This window comes from Nicotiana tomentosiformis, chromosome 9 (assembly GCF_000390325.3).
Source record: "Nicotiana tomentosiformis chromosome 9, ASM39032v3, whole genome shotgun sequence".
Classification (NCBI taxonomy): Eukaryota; Viridiplantae; Streptophyta; class Magnoliopsida; order Solanales; family Solanaceae; genus Nicotiana; species Nicotiana tomentosiformis.
In genome coordinates, this window is record NC_090820.1 from 14,860,311 (window position 1) to 14,884,352 (window position 24,042).

Sequence of the window (24,042 nt, forward strand, 5' to 3'; positions counted from 1 at the left end):
ACTCAGATGGAACATAAAGTCCTACCTATCAAATACTTGGGATGTCCGCTATATGTTGGGAGGAAAAAGATTTTCATATTCTCTGAAATGATAACCAAAGTTATCAACAAAATCTCAGGGTGGAATTCAAAATTTCTCTCCACTGGTAGGGCAGTATTAATCAAACATGTACTGATAGCATTACCAACCCATCTTCTAGCCGCAATCCATCCCCCAAAAGGTGTTCTTAACCAGATAGAAAGAGTGTTGATCAGATTTTTTTGGGGAGGTTCAGCAGAAAAGAAAGAATACCACTGGGCTTCGTGGGATAATCTTTGTTTTCCGTATGAAGAGGGAGGTACTAATTTTAGAAAACTTCAGGACATTTGTAATGCGTTCACAACAAAATAATGGTGGAACTTTAGACCAAGCCAGTCCTTGTGGAAGAGTTTTCTTATGGCAACATATTGTCAGAGAATCCATCCTTTAGTCAAGCAATGGTATTCTGACCAATCTCAGTCGTGGAATGCTATGTGCAAGATCAAAAAGATTATTGACAAACAAATTCTATGGAAGATTGGAAGAGGCGATGTATCCTTTTGGTTTGATAACTGGTCAGAGTTGGGTTCCGTATGTAACTTCTTACCTCTGAACTATAAACCTAAGAATGTGAAGCTTTCTGATATGTTTTTGAACAACCATATTAATTGGGAAGGTCTGGATCTTCTGCTTCCTCCACATGTTGTGGATAAAATTAATAACTTACATATTAGATTGAATCCTGCAACTCCTGATGATCTAAAATGGATAGCTGACAATAATGAAACCTTTTCTATGACCTCGGCCTGGCAGTTATTTAGGAAAAATTGAAACAGAAATCTTGGGTGAATATTATGAATTGGCAAAAATATGTTCCTTTCAAGATGAATTTTATTGTTTGGAGGGCCTTGAGGGACAAGATTCCTACTGATACAAGAGTGACCAGGTTGGGATACTCTATATCTCCCAGATGTTGCTGTTGTGGTTCTCCGGATGTAGAAACTGTGGATCATTTATTTTGCGATGGCTCATTTGCGAAAGAGTTATGGAAAATTTTATGTGGACCTATGGGCATTGCATTCTCAGACATTCCATATAGACAATTAATAATGAATTAGTGGAGGTGCAAGGTTAGAAATCCAGTCCATACACTTATTGTTAGATGTCTGCCTGTTATTGTCTCTTGAAAACTTTGGAGTGCAAGGCAAAATATGACAATGTTAGAATAAATGTAAGGAGATCCCTTTCTTTAATACTTTTCTCTATAACTCAACTAGTTAATACTCAATTCCAGCAGTTTCAATTGACTCCTAACTGGGATGACTTTATCAAGCTTATGAGAAGCACAATTCTCTTTGAAAAATCCATTATTGTTAAATGGACCAGGCCTACTCCTCAATTTATCAAACTAAATTCCGATGGTACCTGTAAAGATGGTAATTGTGGTGGTGGAGGTGTGATCAGAGACAAAGATGGCTATCTTATTTTTGCATACTCCCTACCTCTCGGCACTGGTACTAGTAACTGGGCAGAGGCCTCTACTCTGCATTATGGCATTAATTGGTGCTTGTCAAATGGGTTGCAATATATTAGTGCTGAAAGTGATTCACAGTTGCTTATAGAATGCGTAAATGGTCGATATGCAACTCCCTGGAGGATCTCAAAAGAAGTAGAGGAGCTTAAAGAAGTCATGGTTCATTCAAGACTCACCCTTAAACACTGCTACAGAGAGAGTAATCAAGTTGCCGATAAACTTGCTAGTCTCAGTCATATTCTCACTCACGCTCAAGTATTTTATGATTTTGCTGATCTACCACCTCAAGTGAGAGGTTTGATGAATATGGATAGGTGGAATATGCATGTTCTTCGAAGGTCCAAATTGAAAAAATCAAACATAGCCTTTGAACAACCATGTTCATCATCTTTTGTACATGTGTAGGGGTACTAACTATTGTATAGGTTGGGATCCTCATTTTCTTTCAAATGCATTTATCTCGTCTCAAAATGTTATAAGATAGTTGATTCTATCTTACAAGATGAACTAGGGAGGAAATATCATATTTTGACTCCCTCAACTCAATGTACCTTTATTTTATTTTTTGGAAATGAATAAAATGCTTAGTTTCAATTTAAAAAAATAAAAAAATATGAAGTTTAAGAAAGAAAATAAATATTTTTGAAATATGTGATTCTAAATAAATCGTAACATTTGTGTGAATATAATTCTTTTGAAACTTGTGATATTAAACATGACATAATATTTGTGTGGTCTTTAGCCTCTCATTAATAGTAAATGAAATTTTTTAGTTCAATTGTTTTCAAATTTAAAAATAATTTATTCTTTTTAAAATATACTAAAAAGAAAATATAAGTTCCATAAAACCGGAACATAGTATCTTGTTTTTCCTTTAATTGGGGAAGGGCCATGGAATATTTGACAAAATTGTGTGTGTACTTTACATTTCCAAATTAGAAAATCTGATAATTGCACAATCCAAGTTTCCAGCTAGCTGTTCTCTCTCCTTTCCTTTACCAACCCCCTCCCCCCCCCCCCCCCCCCACAACCCAAAAAAAAAAAAAACCACCTCACCCTTCTCTTACCTCATTGTACTTTTTCCCAAAATAGGCAAATTCTCACAGATTCTTGAATTTTAGCATCTGGGGTATCAAAATCTTTAACTTAACTTGGTGTTTTTGTTTTTTTTTTCTAGCTCAAAATGGTACCTTTCTTTGGTTATTCTTGAAGGGATTGTAGTAAAGTAGCTAAGATTTCTTGATTCATCAGTTTGTTGGAGAAAAGTTATAGTTTTTGGTAGTTAATCAAGAACTCAAATTTGTGTTTGAATTTGCTTCAGAAATGGTTAAAGAAAGGTTATTTGGATAATTTTTTCTTAGTTGGGTTGCTTTTTTTAACCCATCAAGAAGGGTAAAAGTTGATTTAAGTTTGAGGAGATATACAAATGAGGGATTTTGCTGGTGCACCTGGAACTTTGACTGGGCTATTTCTGAGGATGGCTCAGTGCTTCTTTGCTGCTGGTTCAATTGCTTCAATGGTTACCTCTAAAAACTTCTTCAATGTCACTGCTTTTTGGTATTTCCTTCCATTTCCTTTTCTCAATTCTGCATTTATTTTTTTGTGTAATTTATTTGTATTGATGAATTATTTCAACAAATGAATAATTTTGTTTAGTTCATTACTCCTATTTCTTTTGAGAAGTAGTCAGCTACCTTTACTCAAATTAGCAATTAGGTGAGTTGTTTGGATCCTTTATTTGGGGAGCCTTGGCGTAATGAGTTAAGTTGTTACCATATAACCAGGAGGTCATGGATTCGAGACGTGGAAACAACCTCTTGCAGAAATGCAGGGTAATGTTGCGTACAATACACCCTTGTGGTCTGGTACTTCCCGGACCTTGCGCATAGCGGAAGCTTAGTGCACCGGGCTGCCCTTTTTTATTTTTATTTGGACCCTTTATTTGGTGAGGAATGCATTTTTGAATCAGTATTATGAATGTAGAATCAACTAAGGCAATTCCCAGTTTCTTTTAAATCTTGATGCAGTTCTTGCCATTGTTTTGCTACTTTGGTAGGTGCGCAAATAGTGTTTACCTTGTTAATCTTTATGAAGTCCAGTGTAGCAGAAGGGAGTCTAGCACCTTTAAATATTTGTTGAGTTTCAAATGCTAGGCTCATAAAGGTCTAAAACTTTAGAAAGTTCAGTCTTCTTTCCTCAAGGACAATCAACAATAGCTTCATATATCGATCAACTATGCCTCGATCCTAAAGTAGTTGGGGCTGCCTCTTGGGTCCTCTGCATTCTTTCCGCTCTATTCAAGGATTCTTACTTTATCCAAGCTTGGGACAGGCTATGCTTTGCAAATCTGATGTAAGCAAAATTAATAAAGAATAGAAATAAGAGGCATAATTGAAGCATTCATACAACCGTAACTTAACTAACATAATGCAAACTTTTCCCGAGTTGACAAAGAGACGATTTTATCTCGATAGATCTTTTCTTCAACCTTTTCGTCTGAATATTATTGTAAGAGTATTTTGGTCTACTCATGAAAGTCACCTCCTTGCGAGCAAGATATCTGAGCCACTATGTACTCATCAAAGCATTCATTCCATGTTTGAATGCTTGTAAGCTTGTGTGTAACGTCAATTTTTCCACAATATTTATTGTCAACTATCAATTTACATCCCAAAGTTATCTCAACTCTCAACCATCTTTTGTGCTCATCATTGTTGTTGCAACACTGAATATTTTTCTCTATTTACAGTTTGTGAACCTACAAAGAATTTCCCGGCCAACTGTTTAAATTGTCAACCCGGTTTCAACACTATCACTGCAACTTCTCAAGGATTTAGGTCGGTCTTAGTCTAAAAATTAACTCAATGATTCAGTACCTAAATCCAAACACTTAAATTACTCATAAGAAGAAAGTGATACTCAGAACTTTCAAGAATTTGTCCATTAGTTCCTTGAGCGTGATGCTAGTCTTGATTAACATAATAATGACTATTCAATTTCCTTATCCAGAATCCCAGAATATAAGAGAATAATTTGTTTGTCTCTCTTTTCTTGTCTGTTCAATTGAAAAAGAATGGCTAAATTTGGATAACAGGGCTTCACCTCTCAGCATAGCTCCTTTACCATTTGGTTCAGCAAATATCTTCTTCTTCTTCTTCTTTTTTTTTTTTTTTTTTTTTAAATTTTCGGCGTGTTTGATCTTTAACAGGAAAAGTATATAAATAGCATTTCCTTGGACATGTTTGACGTCAGAACTGCATTATCTGTTGAAGGAGCATTATAGAGAATGTAACTTAATGTATTAGGTTACTTCTAGAGATTCATAAGATTAAATGTTGTAACATTGTACCAATATCTAACACGTAAGGGCTATTGAACTTATAATTCTATTTGTCCTAATCCAGTTACGAAAGCTTGTTGTCCGATAAGGGAAGTATAGCCTAGTGGAAAGGACCTTCCACTTCCAATCATAAGGTCAGGGTTTCAAGTCACATGGAGCAAATTGAGAAAAGCCAATGTTTGGCTCCTGAGTAATGGGGTTTGGCGAGTTGGATTTTGCCATATCAAAAAAGTAAAAGTTTATTCTTTTGATCCAACTGACTACTAGCTATAGGCAGTGGCGGAGGCAGGATTTCTGCTAAGGGGGTGTGGCTAGTGAGAATTGAATTAGCAATCCCACAAAGGATTTGAATCTCCTTGACCACTGAGCTATGCTTTTGGGCTGTGTCAAGAGGATTCAAAATATAATATATAGAGACACAAAACGGATTTTGCCTTATATATACCGTGGAATTTTCCGACAAAGGGGGTGAGGGCCCCTTCCGCCCCCCTAAATCCGCCCCTGGTTGTAGGTAGAACTTGGCCTTATCAATGGCCATTGATGCCCAAACTATTACCGGTTGTTTTCTCTAATGCGAAACCCAGTCTAACAATGTAGGTGTGAGTATCAGCCTAAACAACTTTTTTGGTGTTGTGAAATAATTTAAATGCAAATTGTACAGTTATTGCTTGTGTACTAGACCTTAGAAACTCTTTGAACTTTGTCTCCAGTTTGGGTTTTCAACTTGTACTGGTGGAAGTATATCAAATACTCCTCGTAAAACTGGATAAAATAGAAATCACCAATATGTTAATATAGCTTTAAAATTTTGTGAAGGGATAAAAGCTTCTAAACTGACTTTTGACAACTTGGCTCTGCATTAGCTGTCAATATATTGGCTGATGTCAAGAACTAGGTTGGAAGTCGTCAATGGACTTAGACGTGTAAGGAACGATGAAAGCTCAAACTTAGACATGATGTGGAAGGCTTGACATGGATCATTCAATCTAGTCTTTAGCCGTTACTGCTCTTTAGCCAACATCTTCTACTGAAAACACTATGCAAAAAGACTGCCTACACCCCCTAGGGCCCTTCCCCGGACCCAGCGTAAACGGGGAATGCTTCGTGCACCGGGCTGCCCTTTTTACTATGCAAAAAGAGTGGAAACCATAGAAACAACCAAAAGTAGGAGAAAATAAATAAATAACCTTCATTAAGCACTAATAGTCATTTTATCACCTCGTGACTCATGTCTTCCAGCAAGCGGTCTCCCTTGATTTATGAAATAGTTAGTTTATCTCAATTAGTTATTGAACCTTACTTATTTCAGTCATATTGTGAGTTATACATGTTAAAGACACCAGTAACTTATGCATGGTCTTGCATTCTGTTCAAGTAAAAAATCTTAAATAGTACATGTTTTGATTGTTGATATATAAATATGTCCAATTGATTACTGTCATTTTCCCGGACTACTGCAAGAGCTGTGAAAACAGCCTCTTGCACAAATACAAGGTAAGGCTGCGTACAATAGACCATTGTGGTCCGGCCCTTCCCCGGACCCCGCGCATAGCGGGAGCTCAGTGCACCAGACTGCCCTTTTATGTGTTCATATTACAATAGACTACTGGAATTTGATGATTTTCATATGCATGTCATTATTGCAGCTACTTAATTGCTTCAATGGCTTTGCAAGTTATCTGGAGTATCGGACTTGCCTTTTTGGACGCCTATTTCTTGGCAAAGAAGAAGGCTTTCCACAATCATGTTTTACTGAGCCTCTTCGTAGTTGGAGATTGGGTTAGTATCTGCAGAGAATGACAGCACGCACTAAATATACAAGAAACATATGTTTTTACTAATTCTCTTAACGATCTCTTTGGAATGAATTTACTTGCAGTGTACAGCAATACTAACGCTCGCTGCAGCTGCTTCTTCAGCTGGCATAACAGTGTTGTACTTTCACGACTTGGGAAGTTGCAGTTTTGGCGAGGAATGCACCAAGTACCAGTTATCGGTTGCATTTTCCTTCCTCAGTTGGATAATGATTTCCATATCTTCTCTAATTATGTTCTGGATATGGGCTGCCGGTTAGACGATTCCAGTGTACTGATACATTTGTTCTCATGATCTTCATTACTGTCCAATTTTGAAGTGTGAATAGGAAAAAAATAGGATTGAGAGTGTTCATTTGTATGCTTATACTCCAGAATATTATTTTTTGTCCTTTCCTCGTCGGTATAGAAGTAACTGTAATTGATCACTTGATGTTAATTGAGGAAGGCCTTTTTGTCCTGCTGACCTTAACTCAACAATGTTCATGGATCATGGTTATGTTATTTGGCTTTGTAACTATATGGTTAGTGCGGATGTAGCTTTGGCTCGAATCCTGTATGTGTGTTAAAATTTATTTAATAAGTACAAATAATCAAATGACCGTGATAGAATTCTGAACTCGGGGTTGGTTTAGAACAAGTTATACAAGAATTATAATATAAGGATTAGTTATGGAAGGATTAATAATGCAGAGAATATAATGAAGAAATTATTTTTAATTTATTGAATATTTAATTCATTGTATTAAAAATTGGACATATTCTTGCCTCCAACTCCTAAAGAGAGAGTTAACACTGTAGTAAGTTAAAGGTATGCAATGGATCAAGGAATATTAAAAGAACACACTTTGTCTTTCCTATGCATATAATCCAACAGGCACAAGACCACAGCACCCCAACTATAATTGGTGAAGGTTAGATAGATTTGTCCTTAGTGACAACAAACTTCAAAATATGCTAACTATGTGAAAGGTTGAGTGGAAAAGAAACCGATGTTTTATATGAAATTTAACAAACCGAATATCCTTGAAGATAAACAGATTTGTCAGTATAAGTTTGCGTGTACTTCGACTATTCTATCGGATATCTGCTATTTCATCAGTATAGATACTGAACAACTCTGCTCTGCTCACTAAAGCTTAGGTAGATGATAACGGTTTTTAAGTTTTGCCCACTTCATTTACTACTAGATCACACCCTTCTGCGCTTAAGTTTGCACTCAATTCTCTAACTATCAATAAATTGACTATCTTTTTTAAGTGACAGACATGAAACATTGTGCACCTTGGTTAAGTGAGAGCAATGGATCTGATGCCTGAAAACCAGAATATTCGTAATATATTATAGTTTCAGGGTACTCTAGTTTTTATAAATTTCCGAAGGAATTTTTAGGATGCTCTAAAAACTTAAGGAAGCAGCAATAATGCTCAACTAATTAACCTCGTGATAGGAAGGTGTGAAGGACGAAAATTAGGGTAGAAGATTAGCAAGTATGTGTCTTCCCCACACGAGTAGTATTAGTAGTTAGCCTTGTATTGCTTGTTGCTACTGCTTTCTTTCATCTTTCCTTGAGCTCGGGGGTCTATTGAAAACAACCTCTCTATCCTCAAGGTAGAGGTAAGGTCTGCGTACACACTACCCTCAGACCCCACTTGTGCGTACTGGATTTTTTGTTGTTGTTGTAGTAGCTCAAATAACATATGAAAATATATAGGTGGTGTATGATAATGCAAACATTGCAGCAGTATAAAAGGCCTTCCATTGTTATTCTGTGTATCTATATCTCGATTCTTTTCTTAAATTTGTAGCGCATTAATAGTACACTTTAAATCCTTGTAATTTTCTAATCAACACTCTATTGATCATACTGGCTTAAATGGAGCAAAATGGTAAGTGATGATTTATATAATTGACCCCTAACTTATTCAGCGACTGCGGTATAGCTTTGTCTAACAACAAGCACTTGGTATCAGGGCGTACCTAGCCTTCTAATATCGGGTTCAACTGAACCCACAATTTTTGACGCGGTGCATGAATTCATGTGTAAAAATCTACTAAAATTATAACAAATAGTATATATGAACCCGTAATTTTAAAAATACAATGAGTCAATGATAAAAACTAAGATTGAACCCATAGAGTTTGAATCCTGGATCCGCCTCTGCTTGGTATCAAAACTCATTCCTCTTTATAAAGTATATAAACCGCTTAATATTGGAGTTTAGTTTGTCGAAGGTATAGAGGAGCATAGGGATTGATGGCTATGGAGATATTCATAGGAACTTACAAGAGGTTCAAGCCTCACATCCTTATGGTTTTGGCTCAGATTGCTTAGACTTCTTTAATACTTCATAACTGAAGCCTCCTTCAATCATGGAATGAATCCTCATGTCTACATCACTATATTGTAGCTGGTTTTACCATTGTACCCTTTGCCTATTTTCTTGAAAGGTAAAGATAATTGTTTCACTTCTTCATCAATGTAAGAAATGCAGGTACCCTTAGCTTTAGAAGGGACTAGGGAGGCAAGGCGAGACCGGTGTCGGGAGTGGAAGAGAACTAGTATGAAATGCAGCAACCATTTTCTAATGCTTCTGTTGCTTTCTGCAGAAAGACAAGGCCAAAGATAACTATAGCTTTGGTGTTGCTGATATTTGTACTCTCTCTACTGGGTAAGCTCAGTTAAACATATAAAAATTTCATATGCTGTTAGATGAGGAATATTATAACAGCCTATCCTTCATTACAGAGAAAATTTGACACTAAACATGTACTTTGTGAGCTTGAACTACACCTCTCCAACTCTTCTTGCCTCAATGGTCAACACTATTGCTGCCCTAACATTTGTATCAGCAGTCATTCTAAGGTAACAGAGTCAAACCTCTCTATAACAACCTCGTTTGTTCCGATATCTTTTGGCTGCTATAGTGAAGTGCTATTATAGAGGACATAACATAATAATCAGTTCCGAGAAAAACTTGGCTTTTATAGTGAATGAATGTTACATAAGGATGTTATTATAGAGAGATCTGTACATGAAGTTTCCATGCACGCTACATGAAACATATAAACAAGAGATAACTGAAATCACAGTTAGTGTAGGTTGGAAGATGCTAACATTCGAGATATTCGGGGAATAGCAAAAATTCTAGGAACAATGGTTTCCTTGGTTGGGGTTATGACCATGAAAATATACAAAGGACCTGTTGTGAAAAACTTAGGGCTTACTCTCATCTGCATCGACAGAGGGAACGGTGTTGTCCACGAGAACTGGTTGAAAGGCTCGATTCTCACTGCTGCTAGCTGCATTATATGGTCAATATGGTACATCATGCAGGTAACCATCATGAACTTCTATTCTCAACAAAAATAAATTTTTGAACGTAAAACTTGCATGAATTATGGAGATTCCTCAAGCTACGTAGGAACTAACTACTGTTTCTGAGGAAAGATCTCCTCCTAACACTCACAGCTTACACCTGGAATTTACAGGCTTACACTTTGAGAAGATATCCAGCACAACTGTCACTGACTAAATGGATGAGTTTTATCGGTGCAACACAATCAGATTTCTACACAGTAATTGTACAACACAAACAAACAGCTTGGACGATGGGCTTCAACATTGATTTCTGGTCTACCATGTACGGGTAAGAAGGGTCCAATAGTTCCTCTCTAAAACAATTCAGCACTTGCACATTTTGATTAGAATCTGTGTAGCTGAAATAGGGAATAGTGGTCTCTGGTTTAGTAGTCTACATACAACTCTGGTGCACTGAGCAGAAGGGACCTATTTTCGCAACGGTGTTCAACCCACTCTCAACCATACTAGTTGCAGTTCTAGCATATTTCGTCCTTGGTGAAAAGCTCTATACAGGCAGGTAAGCGACCTTTTCATCTTATCCTTCAAACTTATGTATATATACTATATATTGACTCCCATTGGCTTCTTTGTAGGTTTACTTCTTTATATTTTGACACCCGGTAGTGAAAATTCTGCCTCCACCACTGGTCTCTGCCCTTCATCTGGTGAGAAACAACATGACTTCCATACCTAATCTCACGTATGCTCACCTCCAAAGTATGGAAGACATGATTTTCTTTTTCATTCCTTAGTTTGGGAAGTTCAATTAGTTATGCAAGACGTGGCATATTAAAATAGCAGCCCAGTTCATTCATACTTCTGCCAAGTCTTATAAGAATCCAAAAATTACAAAGCTCATAATCAATTGTATCACATAGTTCGGATAAACTAAAATTACAATGTCTACTTATTGCAAGAGACAAACAAAAACGTAGGAGCCAAAAGGGCAAAAGTCAAGTAGCAGATGTAAATCAAATCCAATTCCACCTAGATAAATTATCTGCCATACATGCACCTCCCTCAAACTAAATATCGAGAAAATGGGGAGGAAAACAAATGGAGGCAGAGATGACTAAGAGAGTAAAATAAATTGACATGTTACCAATATTTACACGAATGAAGGGGGAAATGCCATACATCATCTTGCAAGATTCTCAAGCAGCAGGAGGCCTGAGCGCATGATCTTGAGATGTGTCTCGGGAAGATGGCGGTAGATACTGCCACATTGGAACATAACCATAACTTGGGAAAACTGCCATCTTATTTACTGCCGGCTGATATGCTGCTGGATGGGGTGGAATAAAACTTGCTGGAGTAGCCGTAGCTTTCAACTCTTGCTCCATCCTCTCTTTGTCTGCCTTCAGTGCGAGTTTCTCTTCACGAAGTTCGTTCTTTTCTGCCTATCCATAAAAAAAAATTGGCTGTGAGATTGTACACTAGACATCAAAGGTAAAACACAGTAAATTTTACAAGTTACTTTAGCCTTTCAACCTTCCCAGTACTATTAACAAAGGGAATATCATATCTAACCTTCAATGTTTTGATCTCTTCCATAAGCTTTTGGTTTATCTCTTTGTATTCCTCAGATTCAGTCTTCAGTTCGTTTAGTACACGAATGGCATCACCAAGTATGGCCATTTTGTCTGTTTTTACAGGTCTCCCAGGTTCCAGAACAGAACATAGCTCTGAAAACCTGCATGAAGTTAAACAAGATTCAAATAAATGGATTTAGAACACCTAATTGTCACTTGAAGGACATAATAACTAATAGTAAACTTGTTTTAAGTGAATATGACACTTCTCTTTCTAAGTGTGCCTGTCATCCTTCTCTATTTATGATGTATATCCTTCTCAAATTATAATGGCCTCTTTTTGATACACTCGACTATTCTCAGAAGAACTTATACCAATGGGTGCTCCAAGTAAGACTAACCAAACCAGTAAGAGAACAAGGCATCTATAAAATTGCAACGAGCTACATCCATGCTTTATCTACAATATCGGTGTTACTGTGTATGGTTGAAAATAACAGAAAACAAATGAATGCAGAGAGAGAAATAAGAGTTCATATGAGCATGATGATACCTTTCATTCAATTTTTCCCTTCTTAATCTCTCACGGCAGGCTTTGTTCCCTTGTTTGCTGCAAGACTCATTCCGGCCTCTGTTTAAAAACACAACAAAAGAAGACTCAGTAAAAGAATTGCGAACAGATATCACTTTAGTTTCCATAACCTGATTAACTCAAAGGCAAAGCTAGAAGACAATTGATGGCTAGAGCAAGTTCATCTCGAATGTAGATGAAGAATTTCTGTCAACTAATACTAAATTATCACATTATGATTTTAAAGTCATAAGCATACTAGTTAACTTGGTATTTATTCCCTTAATATTATCTTGGCAACGCTAGTCATCCCCATGAAATAACCCAAGCATATGCATAACTTTGCTACCTTTTAAGAAAAACAAAGATATAGTTAGAAGTATCTATATTTATAAATACCTCTTCCGAGGGCATTCTGTTTCTATACACTCCTCCTGAAATGTAGCACTGCTGAGAGGTGCCTCGAGTTCTGCAACAGCTCTGCAACCAAAGGATCAATGAGATACGGACAAGCTTATAAACTAGATTCATGGAACATGGCCTATGTTATCAGTCTGAACACGACAAATTGACGCAAGCGAAAAATCATCAACCCCAATGGAGCGGGGAAACACGAAAGACAATATTGTTCGGATGGAGATTTCCCTTTCACTTCGTCGAATTACCCAATTAGTAAAATTCTCGAAGAGACCATTTTTCTTCAATTTCCTTTTAGCTATAGCTGCTAGAGAAAAAGTGCGTAGACAAAACTAAATAAGAAAAGTTTGTAGAAAAATGATCATAATCCTTTCCCACCTTTATTAATTGTTTCTTCTTTCTTATGTAACAAATGGAGGTACTGACTTAAAAACTACTCAAATCTGAACTTGTCAGATTTCAGGATCTCTTATACAATTTCCCTATTATGGTAAAACCTCTCCTGACATTAAGTAAAAGAGATCTAATGTCGTGCCAGATATCATTCCACGAGTGAAGTGAAATTAGGTGAAGGAACACTGAACAATGATAAGACAATAAGTTAACGAAAAGGAAATTCAGGAAGTCAAAATATCAGCTCTTATCTAACAGGAAAAAAGACTTAAGAAGCACAATGAGATGATTATAAGATGATTGAAAGTTTTCTCTCGCAACAAGATACATGTGAACAATAAACTTGCATATTTTTTGAGTATATAGTTGCATTAATTATCTACCCATGAATCAAGATTAAACAGAAAGCTTCCTGAATATGATCGTGCAATTTCACAGGGAAAAAAAGAAGAAGAGGAAAGCATAACTTCACGCAGTAATCTAGTAATTTTACTTATACTCTGAAGCATTTTAGACAACCTTACTTCTAACGAATAAAAATAATTCATTTTTCATTTCTCTCCCTATTTCCTTATTCTAACATAGAACACAAAAAGTCCATCAAATCATATTTAACAAATACTCAGGATAATTCAACCAAAAAATCGGAAAGGAAAGCAACTGTAGCAGAACGACGGAGAAAAGTGGGCTTGTTGGTTACATCTAAATGAGCATTACATCAAGCATATGAAAATATAAGAAATAAAACCCTAAACAAACCAACAAGCTGGCATTTCGAGAATCGAGATAATTTCAATGAAAGATAACTGTAACTAGATCAACAAGATTAATTAACTAGCATGATAGGTGATTTTGAATAAGAATAAGGAAAATCTCATTTTTCCTATAGATTCTGATTATTCCTCTCAAAGAATATAATCAAGATTAAGCTGTATTAAGTGATAAATGAACATATAAAAATTAAAACAAAAAACAAGCCCCACCAAAATCAAGCTATATTAAGAGAAATTGAATGAGCATATCATAAAATCCTACAAAAAGATTAAACTTTTACAAGCTAAACTTGAAACTGTATTAAAAAAAAATGCCACACAAGATTAAGCAGCAGTAAGATTACCATTACATTGAACAAACATAGAAGAAAAGCATATTAAAAGATTAAATTGCATTTAGAAAAGGAGTATAAATATAAAAAAAAACTATATTAAGAGCTAAATTGCATGAGTATATAATAAAAGCCTATGAAAAGGTTAAATTTTTACAGATAAATTGAATGAGTATATAATAAAAGCCTGATGAAAAAAATCAAATTTTTACAAGCTAAACTTGAACATTAATCTGTATAATAAAACCTCCACAAGATTAAGCAGCACTAACAGATTACATTGAACAATCATAGAATTAAAAGCATATAAGAAGATTACATTTTTACAAGCTAATAAATTAAATTAAAGCAGTAATTAAAAAGAGTAAAAATAAAAATTACCTCTGGTTCTGGTTCTGGATTTGATCATTCCAAAAGAAATCTGAAGGTGCTTCATCTATAAAACTGTTTATATCAATTAAGTCCCAACTGTTATCGCGAAATGAATCTAATTGATCCATTTCGAAAAATCAAGACAATAAAAAGGAAAAATTAAAAATCAAATGAAAAATTAAACCATAAAAGTTATGAATTCTTTTTTGGGGGAAAGGTTTTCAACGATAGAGATGACAGAAGAAGAAAAAAGAGGAGTCACAAGTCTTGATTCGGTGGCGGAAGCGGCAGCCAATAATTGTTGGACACGTGTAAATGTGGCTCGTCCAATTATTGGTGGCGCCGCATTTTTCCACTGTGATTTTTGATTTTTGATATGATTGCCAGGTAATTTCATGTGAGGGAAAAAGAAAAATGGAAATAAAGATAAAATGTTTTTTTTCCCTCACCTAAAAGTTAGGCACTCTTTGACTTTTTTTTCTTCGAATTGTGTTTTTTGTTTCCCAGATAAAAACTAAAGTTTAGATAAAAGGGTTTTTTTTTAAATGAGTTCAAATTTTGACTTTTTTTTCTTCGAATTGTGTTTTTTTTCCCAGATAAAGCTAAAGTTTAGATAAAAGTTTTTTTTTTTTAAATGAGTTCAAATTGAGGCAAGTGTTTGTTTCAAAGGACAGTTCAATTGGCTTTAGGACTATTGCTTTCCAATTAAGCTTTTTTTTATCCCTATCAACTTCTTGAAAAATAGAAATAAAAATAAATATAAGTTAAAAGCTAGGTATGGGGGGACAATTTACGGTAGTAAAAGTAATTTACTCTTTTCATCTTCTTCTTAATCTTCTTGAAGTTTAAAATGTTGACAGAATAAGGAGTTGATTACCCCTATGCTTTTCCTTCTTTTTTTTTTGGCTGTTATTTAATTTCAATGTAACGTAAATCTAAAATCAATTTATCTATTACAAGTATGTTGCTAGCAATTTTAGCAAATAAAATTTTACTGCGACATGGGATAGATTTCCTTCACCGGCAGCCTTCTCAGTCAGAGCTTGTCGCCATGCGCTTGCCTAGTGTAATTTATATCTCTTATATAATTTGCGAGGTACTCGAAGGATTGTGGCTTCGGATTTCCTGAAAATTTTCCAAATAACTTTAGTGTCCAAGCCAATTTACACCAAATTCAATTTATTTCATACCGAGTGACCCCGCCCATAAGACATAAATAAATGGGAGAATATCACGTAATTTTTTTTTCTCTTTTATTAAGATTTGAACTTGATCCATAATTTTCACCCATTTCATTGACGGGCGACACCTTTGAGTACATGCATCCTACTTGTTACTTCCTCCGATCCATAATAAGTGATTTTTTAGCATTTGTCACACCCCTTAAGAAAATACAAATTCCTAGAAAAAAAAAAAGATGTATTGTCACGACCCGAAATTCTCACCTTCGGGACCGTGATGGCGCCTAACATTTTACTTGCTACGCAAGCCAACGTTAATAATTTAAATTATTTTTAACAATTTATTTTAATTAAATAATAAAGAAACCAACAACCGGAATAATATATGAATTTAAATGTGCAAACCAAAAATAATACGATGTCTAAATACCATCTCAGAACTGGAGTCACAAGTGTACGAGTTTCTAGAATAATACAAACAAGGGTTTGAATAAAATAAAGTTGTTTGAAAGAAAGCACACAACTAAGATAAAGTAGAAGGGGACTTCAGAGCTGTGAACATCGTGCAGCTATACCTCAAGTCTCCTCTGATAGCTGAATCCGAGCAATTCTATAGTACGCCGCTGGGACCAACTCCGAAATCTGCACAAGAAGTGCAGAGTATAGTATGAGTACAACCGACCCCATGTACTTTGTAAGTGCCGAGCCTAACCTCGACGAAGTAGTGACGAGGCTAAGGCAAGTCGCTTACGTTAACCTGCACGCAATAATAATAATAACAACAGGAAAAGAAGTAAGACCGGTAAATCATATCAATAATTGAAGTCAATTCAACAGTCATAATCCTTCAATAAATTTTCGTTGCGGCGTGTAACCCGCTCCAACAATATAAACTTAACATAAAATCTGTTGCGGCGTGCAACCTGCTCCAACAATATAAACTTTCAATAAATTCATTGCGGCGTGCAACCTGCTCCAACAATATAAACTTAAAATAAATTCGTTGCGGCGTGCAACCCGCTCCAACAATATAATTTAACAACTCTTAAATGTAAAAATATCCCAATAAATATCACATTAAATAAGAAATTATTAGGCAACAAGGCATACAATGATTATAATTTATTTGGAAAAAAAGTAATGACAAGTAGCAATTAATTGTAAAAATTACGGAGAAAATAGACAATTTAATATTTAATGTGCTAAATGTCAAGTAACAATTAAGACACATAATTCAAATAAACATGTAGCAATTATAGCATGAATTCAAGACATAATATTGGACAAGGAATATGAGAGAAATAATTAATATAATAATTAATTTATAATTTAAAATAATTTATGATTATTAGATAAATATGCAAACAGTCAATTTGACGACATATAGGCACTCGTCACCTCACCTATACGTCATTACACACGAAATTCACTGAACAAATAATTCATGGTTCTATTCTCTCAAGTCAAGGTTAACCACGATACTTACCTCGCTTCACAACCAAATTCAAGATTCTAATAAACCTTTTTCCTCGCGAATTGGTATCCGAAAGCTTCAAATCTAGTCATAAACAATTCAATACACTCAACATGAATCGTAAGAATTATTTCCATATGAAATTACAGATTTTTCGGATTAAAATCCGAAATTCATCTCAAAAACCAACAGTGGGACCCATGTCTCGAATCTCGAAAAAACTCACGAAATCCGAACACCCATTCTGAGACGAGTCCAACCATACAAAAATTATCGAATTCCAACATCGTTTTGTCTTTCAAATCCTAAATTTTCGTTTTTAAAAAGTTTTACAAAAATCCCAATTTCTTCCATCTAAATCCGAAATAAATGATGAATATTGACATGGATTTATGAAATACAATTACTTGCAGATAGAGAACACTTACCCAAGTCAAATTCGTGAAAAACCCCTTTGGAATCGCCCAAATCCGAGACTCAAAACTCAAAACTCAAAAATGAGTAAAAATGGCAAACTTTCGATTTTAAGCATTCTACCTAGGCATGTCGCATGTGTGAAATGCGACTGTCTCATATTTCCAGGCAAACAAAAACTGCTACCAATCTTCAGTAAATCGATCATAACTTTCTGTACAAATGTCCACATGATGAATGGTTTACATTTCTGGAAACTAGAATCAAAGGGCTATAATTTTTATGTTTTAAAAATCTCTAAATTCCTTATAGATTGCGAGATATAAGCTTCCAAAGTCAGTTATGTGCATCAGAAATTCGCACATTGTTGTAGCTGAAAACTGCAGTACTGGCCTTCAATAAATCGATCATAACTTTCTGTACAAATGTTCAAATGATGAATGATTTACTTTTTTGGGAACTAGAAGCAAAGGGCTACAACTTTTGTGTTTTGATAATCTCTAGATTCCTTATAGATTACAATATATAAGCTTCCAAAGTCAGCTATGTGCATCAGAAATTCGCACACTATTGTAGCCAAAAACCAGCAGTTAAAAATGGCCTAAAAATGGTCCGAAACCAATCCGAAACTCACCCGAGCCCCCCGGGACCTCGTCCGAATATTCCAACAAGTACCGAAACATAATACGGATTTACTCGGGGTTTCAAATCACGTCAAACAACATCGAAATTACAATTCACACCCCGATCGGACTTGTGAGTTTCAAACTTTTCAATTTACAAAACTCGTGCCGAAACGTGTTAAATGAATCCATGACTTCAAATTTGGCGTACAAGTCATAAATGATATAACAGAGGTATTTCAATTTCAGAATAGAATTCCGACCCCGATATCAATAAAGTCAACTCCCCTTCAAACTTTTCAAAAATCTTCTATTTTTCAACTTTCGCCAAAATGCGTCGAATTGTCCTACGGACATCCAAATCCAAATCCGAACGTGCGCCTAAGTCCGAAATCACCATACAAAGCTATTGAAATCATCAAAATTCTATTCCGGAGTCGTTTGCTCAAAAGTCAAATCTCCGGTCAAACTTTCCAAAAATCTTCTATTTTTCAACTTTCGCCAAAATGCACCGAATTGTCCTACGGACATCCAAATCTAAATTCGGACATACGCCTAAGTCCAAAATCACCATACGAAATTATTGAAATCATTAAAATTTTATTCCGGAGTCGTTTGCTCAAAAGTCAAATCTCCGGTCAAACTTTAGAAATTCAAGCTTTATAAAATCAAACCTTTCAATTTTTTTCAGAAACTAATGGAAAAAATGCCTACACACCTCGGAATAACTTTAACTTTAGTACACAAGTTACAAAATATTGTTACGAAGCTGATCGAACTCTCGGAATCCAAATCGGGACCCGGTATCAACAAAAATCCAATTATGGCCAATTTAGAAATTATTTAAACCTTTAAATTTCTAGTTTCTGTCAAATGGCGATAATTCAAGCTAGGGACTTCCGAATTCGATTCTGGGCATACGCCCAAGTCCCAAATCATGATACAAACCTACCGGGACAGTCAGAATACTGATCCGAGTCCGTTTGCTCAAAACGTTGACCGAAATCAACTCAAATGAGTTTTGAAGCTCAATTTCACATTAAAATCAATTTTATTTTCACATAAAAACTTTTCGGAAAAATTTACGGACTGTGCACGCAAGTCAAGGAATGCTGAAAGGTGCTATTCAAGGTCTCAGAACACAAAAATGAATATTAAATTTAAAGATGACATTTCGGATCATCACATGTATTTACTAAATTACCCTTAATTAATTATTAACTTGATACATTGGAATATGCAAATAAGCAAATTTTGAAAACATAAAATTAATTTTTTCTTGATTATGCAATTTTGAACCAAAATAAACAGGCCAAAAGGCCACTTATTATGGATCAGATGAAGTAATTTTTGATAAAGGTAGCCACAACGTGGTTGACAATTAATTCTAACTAACTTCTGAATTAGTCTAGTCAACGCTATTACATATTAAGTTGATTAAAAGCTACTTACAATCCAAAAAACCCAAGATGATACTCCTTCTGTCTCAACTTATTTGTCTTAATTTTTTAAAATAGTTGTCTCAAATTATTAGTCATTTTAAAAGTCAAGACAAAATTAATAATTTTTCTTGAAAATGGAGATAGCACATAAAGAGTAAATATTCACCAAAGAGAAATTATATCTTAAGACATAAATAAGGGTTAAATTGTCTAAAACTCCTTCTAATTAATAGTATTTTTTTAAGGAGCATGTAAAAGAAAAATACAATAAATAATTTGAGACGGAAGGAGTAGTACATAATATTCTCTAGCTTTATGATAGAAGTAGTTAGATATATTTGAAATGAAAGAAAGTAGATGGCATCTTTTCCACTATGTGATCATTGTTATTACATGCTACATTGTTGGAAGTTAACAAAGAGAAACATTCGGTGTAAAAGACATGAAATTTGCAGTGAACAACTGTTAGCACACAAACTACGCGCGCTTCATTCTTCACCTTGTCAATCAGCTCGAGAGACGAAAATGCAGCAAACAACTGCTAGTACACTCAAATTAAGCGTGCTTCATTCTTCAGCTTGTCAATCAGCTCAAGAGACGAAAATGCAGCAAACAACTCTGCTAGTACACTCAAATTACGCGTGCTTCAATCTTCAGCTTGTCAATCAGCTCATCCACAGAAGAAAGTATGAGACCTGCTTTTCTTTTGGGAGGTTCGGTTACTTCAACTACTTCAAAGTCGGATTTGATCTCCACGTTCAAGTCCTGTGGTGTGAATTTCTTTATTGGCTTCGACTTTGCTTTCATTATGTTCGGGAGTGTTGCATATCTTGGCTGGTTCAGTCTCAAGTCAGTGCTGTGTCCACAACAGAGAAGTCATAAGTACACAGATCTAATATCCAACTAATAATGGTAACTTAGGTATCTTTAGCAGAGAAGATAAATAAAGTAGAAAGATAAGTTAGTAGCTGACTGTAGTTTCTAACATCTGTCGAAGACTCAAAGTCTATGATTTAGATTAATCGACCGAGTGGTACAATATTATCGTTGCCCGAGGACCCCATACCATTCAGAAATAATAAAATTAGTTTTTTTGGAATATCACCACATGACTAATCTTAGATATGGATTTTAAAAGCCCATTATCAAAAGATTTGCTTCTCAAATCTCCTGGAAAACTAAATCGACTAATTCTATTGATACTTCAATATTGAAATGATGCTATCGATGTAATAAAACATGGAGCTTTTTAAAGAGCTTAGAGCGAGGGACAGAAAGGGTTTACGGACTATTTCAGAGCTTGCTTATCACATCTAACCGTTTTCATGCTAAATAACTATGTAAAAGCATCTCACTCTGACTATCAGCAACTGCATTCTTACGTCCGATACTGACTAAACAGTTTTGACAGTGTAAATATTTCCTAGCTATAGCAGTATCCTGTTTCTGGTGCAGAAAAAGTTTGGGAAACTGAAAACAGGGGAAATAGGGAGGCGGATCCACTTAATTATACATTTAGTTTTGAGAGAAGTACGCTTCACGACTTGTCAGTAAAATACTTAATATCAGAGAAGTGAGAACTAAAGCAATCAAATAAAAACAAGAGTTAACGTTTTCCTTATTAATTATCAAAAAATAAAACAATAGTTGAAGCTTATGCATCTTAATTTGAGATTGAATTAGTTAAAATCCTATTTGTTTTAAGATGCCCCAAAGGACCTACTTTCACATCTTTTTCCTATCCAGAAGACATACTTCTAAGTGTTTCCGTAGTGAACATACAAGTCTTTGGAGTAACTGGATTGACACTTACGTGATTACTGCAGGCAAATCCAAACACAATGTCTCAATACCGCCATCAACTTCTCTGTCAACTGTAGCCACCTGCTTTTCTTTGTCCAGCACAACCTAACAGAAGCATCATAGTGAGATTGAAGCCCTAAACAAGCCAGCTGGACATGATAGTAAAGAAACTATAGTTGAAAGGCGAGATGGATTTTGGAAGACTGATGATTGTTTGATAATTTTTTTGCTCGGAAAAGTGCTGATTGCATGAGATCAGACAAATCCTCTTGTATGAACAGAAGTATAAAACTAACTTGGTTTGTAGATTAGACGGCTCATAAATCAAACAGCTAAATGATAGATATCGTCTTATATCTGATTAGCTTCATACATATGAGCAGACGGGTTCAAGAGGTGCTCAAGAGGCAGATATAAAGAAGGCAGAAGCAAACCAAAAGAAGCAGTTTGAAAGTGTTGGATACTTGGACGCAATGCCCAAGAGGTACTCAAAATACAAACACTGAAGCCACAGGTGGAGCCAAGATTTGAAGCTTATGGGTTCGTATTTCCAATCAGTTTAAGTCACCGGGTTCTAAATTAATAATTTATATAATATTGAATGGATTTCTTAAGACAATTATAGGATTTGAACCAAAGCTACTGGGTTCGGCCGAAGCCGCAACCGTAAGGCTAGCTCCGCCCTTGACTGAAGTAGAGGTGATCTAAACCAACTTAGACCAAATAGGGATTGCAGAATCACAATCTTTGAATCTCTTTAGCTCTTTCCTTATGCAGAAATGATACCAACCTTAGAGGCAAAAGTTCCCTGTGGCCATCTGAGAAGTCCTGCAACCATTTGGCCCGTCTGGTTTTGATCATTGTCAATTGCCTACATAAAAATCACAATATTAGACAAACAAACTGACTGAAATCCAAGAAGAAAACTGGAAAAGAAAAACGAAGAAAATAACCAAGAAAACACAGAGAATAGCAGATAGTAACTCCACAAAAACCAAGACTTGTTCCATTTATGACTTATCAGTCAAAAACTAAGGATATACTTGGTTTGGCAGAAAACGATTTCTCTTATTAGGTCATTTTCTAGTGTTTGATTGCCTTAAGTGTTGCAAACGTGTTCCCAAAAGAAAATATTTTCCACAAAAAGAGATAAATGACTTACCTTCACTTATGAGCAGAATTCATTTTCTTTTACAAATATCTCCAACTCTTACTTCATATTACTTGATTCAACACTCTTAAACATTATGTCATTCTTTAACACTAAAGAATATCATCAAAACACTATAATTGTACCTTATCTTCCATTATGTGACTTGTGTTTATACCCAACCAAACACTGGAAATGATCCAAAACATAATCTACAAAGACAACTATGCCGCCGGGTATTTGCTGCCTTCCACCAGCACATATATCGAGTAATCAGATCTATCTTACTAGCCTAATATACCAAACAATTGTTTGTACACAAAATGACAAACAAAAGCAGAATAAAAGCTCAAATCTTTACATCAAAATCATACCTGTTTGCCAAGAAGAAGAAGACCAGGCTTTTCAACATCAACAAGAGCTTTAAGAATCTTAGCAATTGTAAGTGGGTATATATTCTCAGGTGCTTCAACATGAATTGCCCGGTCTGCTCCCATAGCTAACCCGGTTCTTAAAGTTTCCGAAAACTGAACGGGCCCAATACTAACAGCCACCACTTCTGAAGCCAAACCGGATTGTTTAATCCTTAAAGCTTCTTCTAAAGCTATTTCACAAAATGGGTTCATTGACATCTTCACGTTTTTGGTCTCTACTCCACTCTTCAGTCCCAACATTAAAACAATTGTCAATTAAAATTACACCCCAAAAAAATGAAATTTCAATCAAATGATATTGTTACAGATTGTACCTTGTCCGGTTTAACTCGGATTTTGACGGCGTAATCAACGACACGTTTGATGGCTACCATGATCTTCATTGTTGGTCGGAAATTGTTCGGAGAAAATGGAGAGTATTTTTAGCTAGACACGGAAGTTGCTATTCGTTTAAAAGTCTATTTATGTCCACGTTAGAGAAAAAAAATGAAATAGTAGTATAATAAGGGCTATTTGCACAAAATAGGATAAGTTTTGGGGAAAAGATTACACGCCAGCATTATGGCTAATAAATATGTAAAAATTCCACCATTGGTCGCCCCCATTTAATATATACCCATATTTTTAAAATTATTTAACATATACCCTAATTTTAATAACTTCAGACGCTTCTTCTTCTTCTTCGACCTATGCGCTCCTTTCTTACTACTCTTCTTATCTATCAAATTAACTTTTCAATCACTACTTTAATATATTCACTAATAAAATATGAAGTCAAATTAACAACGTAACCTACATTTGATCAAATACTGTCATAAAATAACAAAACAGAGTATTGTTATTGTTCTCTATTTGAATTCAGAAACCCTGTCAATAGAAGGTAAAACGTGAGCTTCTGCAAATTTTACAATCCTTTATTTTGCAAGCTCGAGATACAAATCCAAATGCACCGAGAGCGCAACAGATACTCTCTAGTTCATCTTGTTATGTGTTTATCTCATACTGAATATACAGAAGTTCCAAATCCAGTATGAAGAACATGAAGAATTCCCCATGAGGTA

The 24,042-nt window shown here is 35.3% G+C and overlaps 4 protein-coding genes across 5 annotated transcripts; 2 read left to right on the forward strand and 2 right to left on the reverse strand.

Annotated features, from left to right (window-relative positions):
* The first annotated feature begins 2,622 nt into the window (after positions 1 to 2,622).
* LOC104103695 (CASP-like protein 5B3) lies at positions 2,623 to 7,258 on the forward strand. The gene is made up of 3 exons (XM_070185947.1): positions 2,623 to 3,109; positions 6,539 to 6,671; positions 6,772 to 7,258. Exons 1-3 carry the CDS (start codon positions 2,979 to 2,981, stop codon positions 6,964 to 6,966), a joined length of 459 nt encoding a protein of 152 aa, XP_070042048.1. The 5' UTR covers positions 2,623 to 2,978; the 3' UTR covers positions 6,967 to 7,258.
* Positions 7,259 to 9,195: 1,937 nt separating this feature from the next.
* On the forward strand, positions 9,196 to 10,360 carry LOC104103693 (WAT1-related protein At4g08290-like). The gene is made up of 5 exons (XM_070184487.1): positions 9,196 to 9,201; positions 9,317 to 9,378; positions 9,456 to 9,572; positions 9,809 to 10,043; positions 10,199 to 10,360. Exons 1-5 carry the CDS (start codon positions 9,196 to 9,198, stop codon positions 10,358 to 10,360), a joined length of 582 nt encoding a protein of 193 aa, XP_070040588.1.
* Positions 10,361 to 10,857: 497 nt separating this feature from the next.
* On the reverse strand, positions 10,858 to 14,749 carry LOC104103694 (transcription factor bHLH104-like). Of its 2 annotated transcripts, none has more exons than XM_009611616.4 (5): positions 14,470 to 14,749; positions 12,573 to 12,653; positions 12,156 to 12,233; positions 11,601 to 11,763; positions 10,858 to 11,470 (listed from the first exon to the last, which is right to left on the reverse strand). In XM_009611616.4, exons 1-5 carry the CDS (start codon positions 14,586 to 14,588, stop codon positions 11,225 to 11,227), a joined length of 687 nt encoding a protein of 228 aa, XP_009609911.1. In that variant the 5' UTR covers positions 14,589 to 14,749; the 3' UTR covers positions 10,858 to 11,224. The 2 variants fall into 2 exon arrangements, with proteins under 2 accessions (XP_009609911.1, XP_070041979.1); XM_070185878.1 differs by having other exon boundaries at positions 10,858 to 11,466; positions 14,470 to 14,693.
* A 5,182-nt stretch (positions 14,750 to 19,931) lies between these two features.
* LOC104093497 (electron transfer flavoprotein subunit beta, mitochondrial) lies at positions 19,932 to 23,468 on the reverse strand. The gene is made up of 5 exons (XM_009599244.4): positions 23,296 to 23,468; positions 22,922 to 23,206; positions 22,188 to 22,268; positions 21,408 to 21,502; positions 19,932 to 20,450 (listed from the first exon to the last, which is right to left on the reverse strand). Exons 1-5 carry the CDS (start codon positions 23,362 to 23,364, stop codon positions 20,225 to 20,227), a joined length of 756 nt encoding a protein of 251 aa, XP_009597539.1. The 5' UTR covers positions 23,365 to 23,468; the 3' UTR covers positions 19,932 to 20,224.
* Positions 23,469 to 24,042: the final 574 nt, after the last annotated feature.

Coding starts and splice junctions, on each gene's coding strand:
- LOC104093497 (XM_009599244.4), bottom strand. CDS start 23,364: ATGAAGATCATGGTAGCCATCAAACGTGTCGTTGATTACGCCGTCAAA. Junction 23,207..23,295: donor TCCGAGTTAAACCGGACAAG/GTACAATCTGTA, acceptor TTGGGACTGAAG/AGTGGAGTAGAGACCAAAAA. Junction 22,269..22,921: donor TTCTTCTTCTTGGCAAACAG/GTATGATTTTGA, acceptor ATTTTTATGTAG/GCAATTGACAATGATCAAAA.
- LOC104103693 (XM_070184487.1), top strand. Junction 9,379..9,455: donor ATTTGTACTCTCTCTACTGG/GTAAGCTCAGTT, acceptor CCTTCATTACAG/AGAAAATTTGACACTAAACA. Junction 10,044..10,198: donor CAATATGGTACATCATGCAG/GTAACCATCATG, acceptor TGGAATTTACAG/GCTTACACTTTGAGAAGATA.
- LOC104103694 (XM_009611616.4), bottom strand. CDS start 14,588: ATGGATCAATTAGATTCATTTCGCGATAACAGTTGGGACTTAATTGAT. Junction 11,764..12,155: donor AGGGAAAAATTGAATGAAAG/GTATCATCATGC, acceptor AACTTCATGCAG/GTTTTCAGAGCTATGTTCTG. Junction 11,471..11,600: donor AAGAGATCAAAACATTGAAG/GTTAGATATGAT, acceptor TTTTATGGATAG/GCAGAAAAGAACGAACTTCG.
- LOC104103695 (XM_070185947.1), top strand. CDS start 2,979: ATGAGGGATTTTGCTGGTGCACCTGGAACTTTGACTGGGCTATTTCTG. Junction 3,110..6,538: donor TTCAATGTCACTGCTTTTTG/GTATTTCCTTCC, acceptor TCATTATTGCAG/CTACTTAATTGCTTCAATGG. Junction 6,672..6,771: donor TCTTCGTAGTTGGAGATTGG/GTTAGTATCTGC, acceptor ATTTACTTGCAG/TGTACAGCAATACTAACGCT.